The sequence below is a fragment of the Astatotilapia calliptera genome, chromosome 12 (genome assembly GCF_900246225.1).
Source record: "Astatotilapia calliptera chromosome 12, fAstCal1.2, whole genome shotgun sequence".
In the NCBI taxonomy this organism is placed as follows: Eukaryota; Metazoa; Chordata; class Actinopteri; order Cichliformes; family Cichlidae; genus Astatotilapia; species Astatotilapia calliptera.
The window spans coordinates 7,058,051-7,069,925 of record NC_039313.1 but is presented as its reverse complement, the minus strand read 5'-3'; the positions used below and the strand labels follow the sequence as shown (position 1 = coordinate 7,069,925).

Sequence of the window (11,875 nt, the reverse complement as noted above, 5' to 3'; positions counted from 1 at the left end):
AGAGTCTCCTCACCTAAATCCTTCTGTTATGTAGGCAGTTAAAGCAACTTCCTTTGGGTTTCTCTCTACTTCTGTAAATACAGAATACCTTTGATGAGCAAAGAAGAACTGGGAAAGCAAACTCTGGCCCTCGTTTGTGTTTACGCTCTGTTAACTTATATGTTGGCTTTGGACCACATTGCATTGTACTCTATAATTTATGGGAACAATAGCATACAGCGAGTCTGAAAAACTATATAAGCTCTATCTCTGCTTTAGTGTTTGCATGGGAGTAAACACACACACACACGATAAACCTTGTTGAACCTTAATGTTAAACCAAAAGTGTGAACTAAATCAAAAACAGTTTCTGTAGAAACCACAGGGTATGAGAGACAGACAGATTGTTTACCTTCATTATGGTTTTGGGGAAGACTGTAGCAGTTTCCATGGTTTCTATTGAAATCCATTAAGCAGATGGCCCCAAATCTGAAGGGAGGCATTTTGTCAGATCCATTCGTGTGGACTTTAAATCATTTAGATATTTCTCTGCAGCTGTTTGTTCCACATATATAAAATAGAACGATGAGGAATGAAAACATGATCTTCAAAATTGCTGAGAGGTTTTGCACCTCACAGCACAAATGAAAATCTAATCTAGAACAAAAGCATGTCGCTACCATTGGCATGGGAGAAAATAAAACATTTAAATGGGCGATTCTGTTGTTGACATTAGTAAAGCACCATTGAGGGAAGATTCACTTCTAATCTCCACGTATTCATCAGCAAACAAAAAATTTCTCTGGTATCTTTTCCCTACAAAACATACACAACTATCACAAAAACATGAAAAAAGCCATAGAGCCACTGGAAAATCTCACATAGGGTATGCCCTACCCTCATGTGGCTGCATTAGCATGACACTATGGCTGTCACTAAAATTGTTGCTAGAGGACACATGGAGATCATCAAGGTTGTTATCAACATCGTCCAGGAACTATGAATATATGTGATATTTCATGTAAATCCATTCAACAGTTGTAGAAATATTTTAGTCTGAATCAAGGTAACTCAAAAAAATACATGACCTCCAGATTCATAGAACAAACTAGAAGAAGAATCAAATTCAATTTTTTTAAATTACATTTTTAGTGCCAATATTGTTTTGCATAACCTTGATGCTTCACACGTGTATAGTAGGTATATAGTACATTAATTACAACCAACTTAATATTAAATAAAACAGGTCAATGGTGGATTCAGGATCCCCATCAGTGCACAACAGCAACTGAATCCAGTCACCAGTTACACTACATTACCACAGCCTTCAATACCCTGAACTAGTGACCGCTTTACTACAGGATGGAAAAGCAGTGGTGAACTACAAAAGCAGTGTAAAAGAGGAAGGTGTCACAGCTTTGATGACAAATACTTTTTATTCTTTGGGCAGAAAGGCAATCTTAAATATAATTTTGAATAAATATTTACAACTAAAAACCAACAGATAGTGCTCACACACTACAGGCAGCTGCTTCAACACTCAGGACAGAGATGTTTTGGCCACTTGTGACAGCTGAACTGATTTTGCAGTAATTCAGGGACCAGCTCTGAAGTTCCCCTTCATTCATTTTCTTCTTGAAGCAAAGGCTGTGAAATGAAGCAGATATAGATTTTTTTAATGAGAATGCTTTATTAAATTAAATTCCCTTATCTCCGCCACTACGTGTCAGCCACACTGATATTCTCACCGTGTAGGCCATATCCTCAGGCCTGGAGTCTGGTCTCTGCCATTCTCGGGTGGACAGAATCTTGAGGACAACCAGGCCAAAGGCTACGATCAAAACCCCTAATGAATTTCCCAACAAAGCCTCAGGTGGAAGGGCAGAGTATGGCTGAGTCATATTGATTCCTTTCCTGCGGAAAGACATTTAAAAGGGGAAAAGATTACATTTTTTTCCCCTTAACAGAATTAATCAAAAGAAATGCAGAAAAGTTGCACTCACAGAACAAAGAAGAGTTTCTCGTTGATGCCAGAGATGCAGGCAGCAATGCTGAGCGTCAGTATGCTACCTCCCAACCACACATGCATGGGTTTCAGGCGTTTACGTAAAGATACGGGGGAGCAGGGAAGGAGGAAACCCGCCATACCCGCCACCCACTGCATCCACACAGACAGATAAATCACAGACACACAGGCACAGCAGGAAACAAATTGCTGTACAAATGTATGGCATTTGCCAAAAACATAAAACAACTCATGTCAAGTTGGGTACCTGCATTGCGAAAAGAGCTGTTGCTGCGATTCCGATCCAGCTGTGTATGGAGTAGAGGTTGGGTGTCTTTTGGGCGTTGTGGAAGTCAAACACAGCACAGAGCCCCACGATCGACAGCACCAGGGCGAGGAGCATCAGTGCCGCATGAAGCAGCTTCCACGGGAGTTTATTCTGACCCCAGGTCAGAGGGATGCGGTACAACACAGCTCCTGCAGTGAAGAGGCAAAACAACTGAAGATGGTCTGCTTAATTAAATGTGGTGGCCAGATTAAACTGTGCTGTTGTTTAATAACAGCTAGTGCACCAGATGCATCAACACAGGGGAGGTTCAGGAAGTGATCGGTGTCATATTCTGTCTTGGTGCAAAACTTGGGTTCCTTATACCAAAGCTTTAAAGACCTGGTCACAAAACGAAAAAAACCCACTTAAGGCTGCCTCCAAAAGTGAGTCAATCCCCACAGGCTCCAGTTGACTCCAGTAGAATTTCTCTGATGTGGACAGTAAAATTCTACATTTTATAAATTCTACATTATTATTGCTCGGTCACTAATTAGCAGGTGTCCTGTGTGATTCACCTGTACATGCTGTGGATATAGCAACCAAGCTTACCTGCATTAAGTGATAGTTAAGCACGCCACGTGTCATGAGTGCAACTTACGCTCACGAGGTGAAAGTGATGCCAACCACATTACCACAGCTCTTAACCGAGGATTCATGACTATTGTTTTTGTCACTTCTGCTTTCCCTACACTGTTAAACCTCTTTTTTAATTTCATTGTCACAACTTTGATTTGATGACCTTCTTGCCAGGTTCCCAGAAGCTAATAAGTCTCTCTGAATTTTGTTCTTTACATTTAAAAAAAGGCAGGAACCTGCCAGAGGAGGTTTGGAACTCCTCAGTTACTGACTAAGCAGAGCTTTGGTGACTTTTATGGCCCTCAGAACTTGACAAACCTGTCCTGTAACAGTTTTTTATTTTTGTTAAACAGACATGTGATAAGTGAAACAGCTATAAGACAAATGGCCACAGACTACAACAGGAAAAACAAGAAAGTCCTTATACTTAAAATGGCTGGGTGTGCTTAAATCCCACAGGCTCCATAGTTTACTGGTTAACACATTTGCCTAAAATATCAGGGAAGAGATTCAAATCCTTGGTAGGGTTGCATCAGGAAAGACATTCAGTGTGAAATTAGTGCCAAATCAAATGTGATGTGGCAATACCTTGTGAATAAAGAAAAAAAAAAAAACGCAAAGAAAACACAAAGGTACCCACAAAAGAAGTGAAATTTCAGGAACTTCCACAGTGGCTTCATTATTTCAGTGCTGTTTGGGAAATTCCCATTTGTAATGGGTGAGAAGTTTTTTTGTTGTTGTTGATAATGTTAATATAATTAAATATTTTTTTCAGGTTATCAAAAGAAAAAAAAATATTGAAATTGCTTCTTACCCAAAGCCATTATAATATAGCGTATTACATCCAAGTAACAACTGACAAAAAAAAAAGTACTACTGTTTACTGCAGCAGTGTAATGGAGCTGTGGCCAAACAGTCACTGCAGACGTTACCTCATGTTACCTCGCTACTGAAATCATGCCTAAAATTATACACTACATCTATACCAAGCCTAGGATGTGTAATTACCCTGATACAGCCTGACTGCTTGGAGGAGGAAGAGAACTGAGAAACAGAAATGAAACTCATGAGCTTTATTTGGAAGGCCACCCACCGTTGCCATACACCACCACCAGACCCGTCACCATCAGGACGGGGTGCCAGTTGAACTGAAGCGACGAGCCGTCCCAAGCAAAACCGCCGCGCCACTTGCTGTTCCACAGGCACACGCACACCACGCAGGCCACACCCAGGCCAAAGCACAGCAGGTAGAATCCATAGAAGATCACGATGGGTCTCATCCTGAAGAGACCTGCAGGCTAAATTACAAAAAGAACTCAATGAGAAGACGAGAGATGGAAGGGCAGAGAACTGTTTCTGCATTCAGGTACTGCCCAGTTAGCTCTAATTTGGTTATTTGAAGACATAAATTTGTCTTTTTGATCTTCTTTTGAGCTTTGACTTGACTTTTTGATCTTTCTTGATTATTTAAAGATCAAAAACACAATATTAAACCTGGGCTACTTTTGAGTAATCACCATTTACACGACTGCTAAACGACTTTGATTTCAGAAACACAAAGCTCTAAGTCGGCTACCTAGTAGTCTTCAGAAACACGCTTCAGTGCGGCAAGCCTTACCTGATCCACAGCTGCAGTGACACTGACAACACTTCCTACTCTACAGCCGTGAACATCATGTAGGAGTTATTTAACTGTCTCATGACTTCCCCCTGTCAATTTCTGAATGTCACTCACTTCGCGTTTCTGCGGTTCAGCCGAAGTCTCACTTCCACATGCAGCTGTATTGAGGGTACCGAGGGGGAAGCAGTCAGAGGTGGAGCAGCTGGGAGATGAAGGGCCACACTGCTGCATCTGCCACCTGTTTGAACAAGGCGGTTAGAGACAGATCAGATAGAGACGAGTGTGACACGCACAAAAAAGTCAGTGTCCTGTCATAAAGAAAGAAGATAATGGTGAATTTATGGAGTAAAAGTAATTTTTTGGAGGTATTAAGTGTCATAAAATGCCAATGGAGACAGGTAGCCGTTTTCTGGGGACACAAAATGAAAAGAGGATAAGCAGGTGACAAATTAAGAGGAAAAAAACATAAAGCAGTATCGAAGGACCTTAGGATTGTGGTTGGTTCTACAACTTACTGCAAGTCTTAATTTTCTTCAGGCATTCAGCGACCCCTCCTGCCCTGTGCGTGGGAGCCCTGCTATATGCTCAGGTACAAATGTTTCATCATAGGAGTAGCTCTGTATTATTATGTAGAGACCCTTGCCCCTGAGTACGACAAGTGGACGCTAAAAAAGGCCACCGGAAGCCTTGTAAATGTACAGTTCAAAGGCCTAGTTTTTCCTTCAAATTTTCACCTTTCAGTTCCTTATTTACCTCGTACAATAAATAGATTCCTGCTTGTCCGCCAACACGTTTTTGTGTATCCCGAATTAACGAGTATCTTTACCACATTCGTGAAAAGTCGTATTTATGCGACAGTACGTCTTGTCTGTTCTCTTTAAGCGAGGCGACATTAAATAGCATATTTTCCAAATGAAGTCTTGTGTAAGAAGTTACGTATCCCCATTAGCATGCGCAGAGAGTTCGAAACTTGACGCGTTGAAGAAACATTTAGTTGTGTAGTTCAGTTAGCAAATAACTCGTGCCTAAGAAGACAATTCGGACGTAGGCGATTACGTCACCAGTAAACGCAACGTTTATTTCACTTTAGGAAGAGATACTTACCTGATCCATTTCCGTATTTCTAGCGCATGGCCTTGTGGGAAATGTGGTTTCTTGGCTACCACCCCCGTCACTCCTACCCTACACAAAAATAATTCCAAAAATAATTCCAAGGACTGCGAAGTATTACATTGACCTTCTTCTTATTTTCTTCTTCTATTACACCAGTGTTAAAATAATATTTACAAAAATGTTTATTGATCTTGGTGAAATCCATGAGATAAAAAAAACCAAAAACAAATGTGAACACTCACGTGTCTCTTTTGCTATCCTCATGGGGACATCCCATTGACATAATGCTTTCCCTAGCCACTTACCCTAACCCTAACCATCGAAAATGATTGCCTAATCCCAACCCTTACCCTAACCATAACCCAACTGTAACCCTAAAACCACATTTTCAGTATGGAAAATGCTTTTAAACCCGTGGGGACCTGGAGTTTGGTCCCCACTAGGGCTGTTGGTTCCCACCAGTATAAATCAGTTTCAGAATTTGGTCCTCACCAAGATAGTAACCCGTACACACACACACACACACACACACACACACACACACACACACACACACACACACACACACACACACACACACACACGCACATGCACATGCACATTAGTAAAACAATTAAAGACCAAAATACTACAATAACAAATAGCCAGTAACTTGGTCTGTGGTTGTATAAAGTTGTGGCTGATGGAGTTTTCACTTGCCTTGCAGGATGTGTGAAAATGTGAAAGAAAAAATGGTCCCTGTTGAAGGAGGTCAGCAGCTGCTTCAGAGATCTGCTGCCTGCCAGCTCCACCTGGAGGCAATGTTAGTCAGTATTTTATTTGTTCTCCTATGCAACAGTCTCTTCTATACAACTGAGAGGCCTTCTGCGACAGAATGTACAAAAAGATCATTTGGTAGTCTAAGTAACTATCCATGTAATAACACTGATCAAGGTAGTTTAGCTATACATACATTACAAATTCCCATGTAATAATTACACGCTGTCTATAGATAGATGAAACTTCCATCTGCAGACAGTCTAAAAAGACTTTAGAAAAGTTAATCCCTTAAACCTGTATTTCTTCTAATGGTCAGAAGAGGGTGATATGCCTGGTTACAAAAGAATCTGGTGGAAAAGAGGTCTATGGGAAAAAGTCACAAACACTACTTCAGAAAACACTTCTCTGATAGGTCTTTGTTCTCAGTTGTTAGTTAAAATCTTATTTAAAATATTTTTTCCCCATTTTGTACATTGATTCCAGTGCATTGCAATGGAATCACAAAGGAGGACAAGCAGGATATGATAGAACTTTCAGTAACTTGTAACTGACAAGTCATTACCCTATAACAGTACAGTATGTCTCAGGTTCTCACTTATAGTTACCCTTTGCCTAGTTTCAAAACACCAAGACAATGTGACAATGCTCAGCTTGAAATTTAACAGGTGATGTCACAGTGGCTATATTCATCTTTTATATACGGTCCATGGTAATAATGTATTTTAGTTTTCATTATTCAACAGTTGTTTTTGTTTGTTTGTTTGCTCTTTGTAAAAGACAAAGCTTTGATGGGATTTATTTTAATAATAATGGATTGCATTTATATAGCGCTTTACAATACCACTATTCATTCACACACTGGTGGAGGCAAGCTAAAGTTGTAGCCACAGCTGCCCTGGAGCAAACTGACAGAACCGAGGCTGCCATATCGCGCCATCGGCCCCTCTGGCCAACACCAGCAGGTCAAGTATCTTGCCCAAGGACACAATGACTGAGACTGTCCGAGCCGGGGCTCGAACCGGCAATCTTCCGATTACAAGACGAACTGCCAACTCTTTGAGCCACGATCGCCCTTTTCTTATCATCAGGCTGCCAGGTCACAATTTGCAGATTCATTCCTGCATAACTTTAGACATCATTAATCACCATAGTCAAAGGTACCAAGTATTTATACTGGGGCATAATTTCTGTTGTCTGTGGAACATCTGCTTACTTCAAAACACTTCACAAAGACAAAATAATGTGCACACACACACACACACACACACACACACACACACACACACACACACACACACACACACACACACACACACACACACACACACACACACACACACACACAAAAACCCCCAAACATCCTCCCAGGTCTGTTTTGCCTGTGCTTCTCTTTCACATTTGTGATGCAGCAGATGGTATGAGTTTCAGGGCAAAAAGAGATGATGACATACTCTCCATTAAAAAAACAAGTTTGCTGCAAATTAAGCAGCAGTTTTCAGCAAAGGAGTGTGCGAAAAACCAATGTGTTGCTTCTGTCAAAAGCAGTTTGGTTTATGCCTGAAACACATGACTGGGTTGAATCCTGCACCATTTCTCCGGTGTACTCCTAGCTGCAGTTTTCCATTTGTATTTGTTGAGGGGTTCATGAGGGCAGTGATAGGTCAGTCATTTTAAAGCCTAGAGTATTTCCCAAGAACAGGGCTTGCCTTAAAATATCAAAGTGCCTTACATCCACTGACAAACTCCGTCATGTCTTCTCTCTGGGTGATTGGTATATTGGGCAGTTGGCTGGGTGGTGGGAAACTGCTGGATTTTTTATCCAGACATTTGTTAATGTTACATTTCCACTGCTCCTGTTTTTTGTTTGTTTGTTTGTTTGTTTTGCTTCAGTTATCCCCAGCCAACAACCCAACAGACTGCTAGTTTTGTAGACTAAGTCAACGTGTTGATTTGTGTTGTAATACTGGCCCAAGGAATTAGCTTTAATGGTGTTATTTTGATATTTAACATAAAATTGTAATTAAAAAACAGCAGTGTTATCAATGAGTTCTCTGCTTTCTTGACAAACAAAATAAAAGAAAGTGGAGAGATGGTGGAAACTATAACTGTACAAAAGATACAAAGAAGGAATAATTAAACAAAGATTGAAAATATGTAAAGATAAAAGAAAGGATTTAGCAACACCAAAACTCTGAAATTTGTCCAATACACTGTAAAATCTTATAAGTTCCCAGAACTCAAAAAAACTATGCAAACTCGTTGCCTCAAAAAATTAAGTAAAGCTTTCTTAAGATGACTGTTTGGACAACTTATTAATCGCAAGTATACAGTACTAAGAATAACTTTATGTTTCTGACTGTGCAATAATAATTGTTTATCCACTGACAAACATTTCAAGTTCTACAAAATTAAAAAATAAACATGTTGTAACTTAAAAAAAAAAAAACACATTATGTTTTATCATCCATGAAATTTCTAGTACAACACTTACGTTAATATAACACTGTATGCAAGTATGATTCAAAAAGAATAATTAACAACGCTTCCTGTAATGGTGTTAAAATCATCTCAACTTTTATTTTCAAATGCAAAAAAGTATATCAGCCAACATACTGGATAATCAAAATAAAATGTATTTATTGTTTAGCCACAAGCACAGTATCTATTGTTTTGCATTCAAACACAGAAGCTTGGTATCTTCTAATATTTTAAGGGTGGCTTGTTTCCATGCATTACTGCCTGAATAACTGTCATGGATTTAACTGATCCAAATGTAAGTGCAGAAGAAAGTCTTTAACTTTCCTTCTCTTAAGTACAGTGGCAGTGGATGTGGGTTGGAGATTCAGTGATTTTGAACCTGCAGGCAATCTAAGATGAAAGTTATCCACATTACAATGCCAAAGCTGTTGTTGTTGTTGTTGTTGTTGTTTTTTTAACTAATCTTAAGGTATCTTCAGGCTAATCATAGACAGTAGAAAGGATGGATAAAAAAACAAAAAAACAAAAAAAGTAATATTCCAGCAGTGAGGATGCCAGTAAAACAGCATAAAATAACAGAAATTTACTGTCATTTTAAATTCAGTCATTTTCCATAATTTAAAAATGGAAAACATCTCTATTTTTACTACACAGTAAATCAAAATACATTCCTCTAGCTTTAGATGCAATCTTGTGCTTTTTCATGTTAAATAAAGGGCATTTACCCTAAAATGATCAAATACTAGAATACAATTAATTAGCTTAAATCTGCAGCAAACCACTGTTATTACTTGGGTTTAATGTGGGATTTTATGTGAAAATTATTTATTTATTTATTTAATTATTAAATATAATAAATTGGTTAACTGCCCATAAAAATGATCGAAATACTGTCATAAAACCATTAACTGGATTTCTAATTACAATATTTTCAATGTTGATTGTGTTATGTTTATCTTTACTTAAAAATCTTGTTTATATAATAAATCTACATGCTAAATGACTATCTTAACAAACAAGAGAAGGTTCACACAATTTTTGCTATCTGTGAATGAATGACATCAGCTGCGCATCCTGAGAAGGCAGTAACTAAACATGGGCCACTGTAATGTAGGGTTGTTACCTTACAGTATAAAGCAGCTGTTGTTGTGATTTGGTGATAAAACTAAAATTGAATTGAAATGTAATTTTATATATTACCAATAAAGGTGACAAAATGATTTGTGAATAAGTATAGCTCTATGTAGAATAGATGTTTTTTTAGTTTTTAATTCAACCAACCCATCTGGAGAGCAGAATGCACAAACTTTGGACAAACTGCCCGAAATGCGCTGACAGAGGCATTTCAGGGATTCTGAGTCATTCTGTGCTCCAGATGGGTTAATTCCGTTAAAACTCTTAATCGCGTTAATCGTGATGATGGCGTTGACAGCCCTATTTCATATATTTAAAAGTAACAGAAAAATTCTGTTTAGTGTTATGGAAAATCAGCTAAATTACTATTTTACTTTCCAAAAAGCGTGATTATATCAGTCAAATGCGTAAAAGTGTTACACTTCCACTCAAACTGAACATGAGCAGTGAAAGTATACGGATGGACTGTTCATTTGGTCCCAGACTGGGACTGATATTTTTAGCGTTTCACTTCATCTGTGTGGCTCTCTCTTTTTTTTTCTGTCCTTGTCGCCTTTTTTTTAAATTTGACCATCCATCTTGCGGCAGCTTGTTTAACATTATGTGTACAGAAGCAGGTAAATGTTGTGTGCCCAAGAGAAAGAGAACCAGAGAGAGAGGGAGAGAGTGGGGATGAGACATGGGTGTTCACATAAGTCTTTGAGGAAGTTGCACAGTTTGGTGAGAGGACACAGTATACGACCTAGCTTTAGTGAAAGAGTCACTCCTGTTATGTGGATTCTGAGAGGAATATCAACTCACTCAAGAGTGCTACGGTTTTGCTCAGGTCATGTTTATTTACTGAATTCTTAATTCATTTTCTAAAGCGTTTTTCCCTAAAAACATAACTCGGTCATCTTGTGGTACAGGTTGGGAGCAGGGTTGCTAAACACACCTACCTGCAGACATTTAAGAAAGCATGCACAGCGAGGGAGTGACTCACTGCTGCAGGTGTAGGAGTCCTACTGTCACATTGCGTAGGTCATTAATGGACAGTGTTCACATATGACTCAAACTGTGTGTTCATAAATGTTTTATTCATTTTATTTATAATTATGATGCCAAAACTGAACAATACACTCAGTCTGTTTGGTGACACATTAATTAGAGCTTAAATGTTTATTTATTAAAGGCTATTACTAAATGAAAAAGTAATTTGTGGTTAAAAATGACAGACGATTTACAGTTCATTACTGTGAAGGGACATAATGTAAACCTTTTGTAATAGCTTGGTATTTTGTTGGGTTTATGCTTCAAGATATTTGATTTGGTATTTAGCTTTTTATACATTTGGTTCTTCTCTGTTTGTAACTGCTGTTAGTGTCATGTGTGATGAATCACTCAAGTCGAGCTTTCTCGTCCTTCTTGTAGTTTCTTGTGTATTTTTTGTGTTTCCTTGTGTTTGAAATGATTTCCTCTTGTATAGTGTTTTACTTGTTTTTTTAGACCCTGCCTTTTTGCTGGGCCCTTTGTTGCATTCTTCACTCTCCTGACTGATTAATTGAGCTTGACTATTGCCTGTTTTAGGTTAAAGATTAAGGTCTAAGTCTCTCCTACTGTGAATCAAGTTCAATACAGTCGGGCTTTTTTCTGCTTCTTTGACTAGACAGAACCTAAAACCCCAGCTGGAGATGACGGGTATCACAGCAGGGGTTATAAACTTTCTTTTCTGTTTAATTGTGCTTTCTGTTTCAGGTTCTGCGTACTGATAAAAGGGGCATTTCATGGGTCATATGACTCTTCTTCTACACCCCATGAAGGTCACTCAATCCAGGCAGAAACACTATCAGATGAAGAAAAAAATTCTGATTAAAAATCTATCAAAAGTATATAAAAATATGAC

General features: G+C 38.7%; 1 protein-coding gene across 5 annotated transcripts; it reads right to left on the bottom strand.

Moving 5' to 3' along the window:
* Positions 1 to 1,396: 1,396 nt before the first annotated feature.
* Positions 1,397 to 5,674, bottom strand: LOC113033476 (cytochrome b ascorbate-dependent protein 3). 5 transcript variants are annotated; one of them, XM_026187293.1, is made up of 8 exons: positions 5,263 to 5,596; positions 5,025 to 5,174; positions 4,624 to 4,747; positions 3,982 to 4,186; positions 2,253 to 2,461; positions 1,983 to 2,137; positions 1,728 to 1,893; positions 1,397 to 1,626 (listed from the first exon to the last, which is right to left on the bottom strand). In XM_026187293.1, exons 3-8 carry the CDS (start codon positions 4,738 to 4,740, stop codon positions 1,600 to 1,602), a joined length of 879 nt encoding a protein of 292 aa, XP_026043078.1. In that variant the 5' UTR covers positions 4,741 to 4,747; positions 5,025 to 5,174; positions 5,263 to 5,596; the 3' UTR covers positions 1,397 to 1,599. The 5 variants fall into 5 exon arrangements, with proteins under 5 accessions (XP_026043078.1, XP_026043079.1, XP_026043080.1 ...); XM_026187294.1 differs by lacking the exons at positions 5,025 to 5,174; positions 5,263 to 5,596 and adding an exon at positions 5,614 to 5,674; XM_026187295.1 differs by lacking the exon at positions 5,025 to 5,174 and having other exon boundaries at positions 5,263 to 5,597.
* Between the last annotated feature and the right edge of the window lie 6,201 nt (positions 5,675 to 11,875).

Coding starts and splice junctions, on each gene's coding strand:
- LOC113033476 (XM_026187294.1), bottom strand. CDS start 4,740: ATGCAGCAGTGTGGCCCTTCATCTCCCAGCTGCTCCACCTCTGACTGC. Junction 2,462..3,981: donor GGTGGTGGTGTATGGCAACG/GTGGGTGGCCTT, acceptor TCTTCACTGCAG/GAGCTGTGTTGTACCGCATC. Junction 1,894..1,982: donor GAGAAACTCTTCTTTGTTCT/GTGAGTGCAACT, acceptor GTCTTTCCGCAG/GAAAGGAATCAATATGACTC.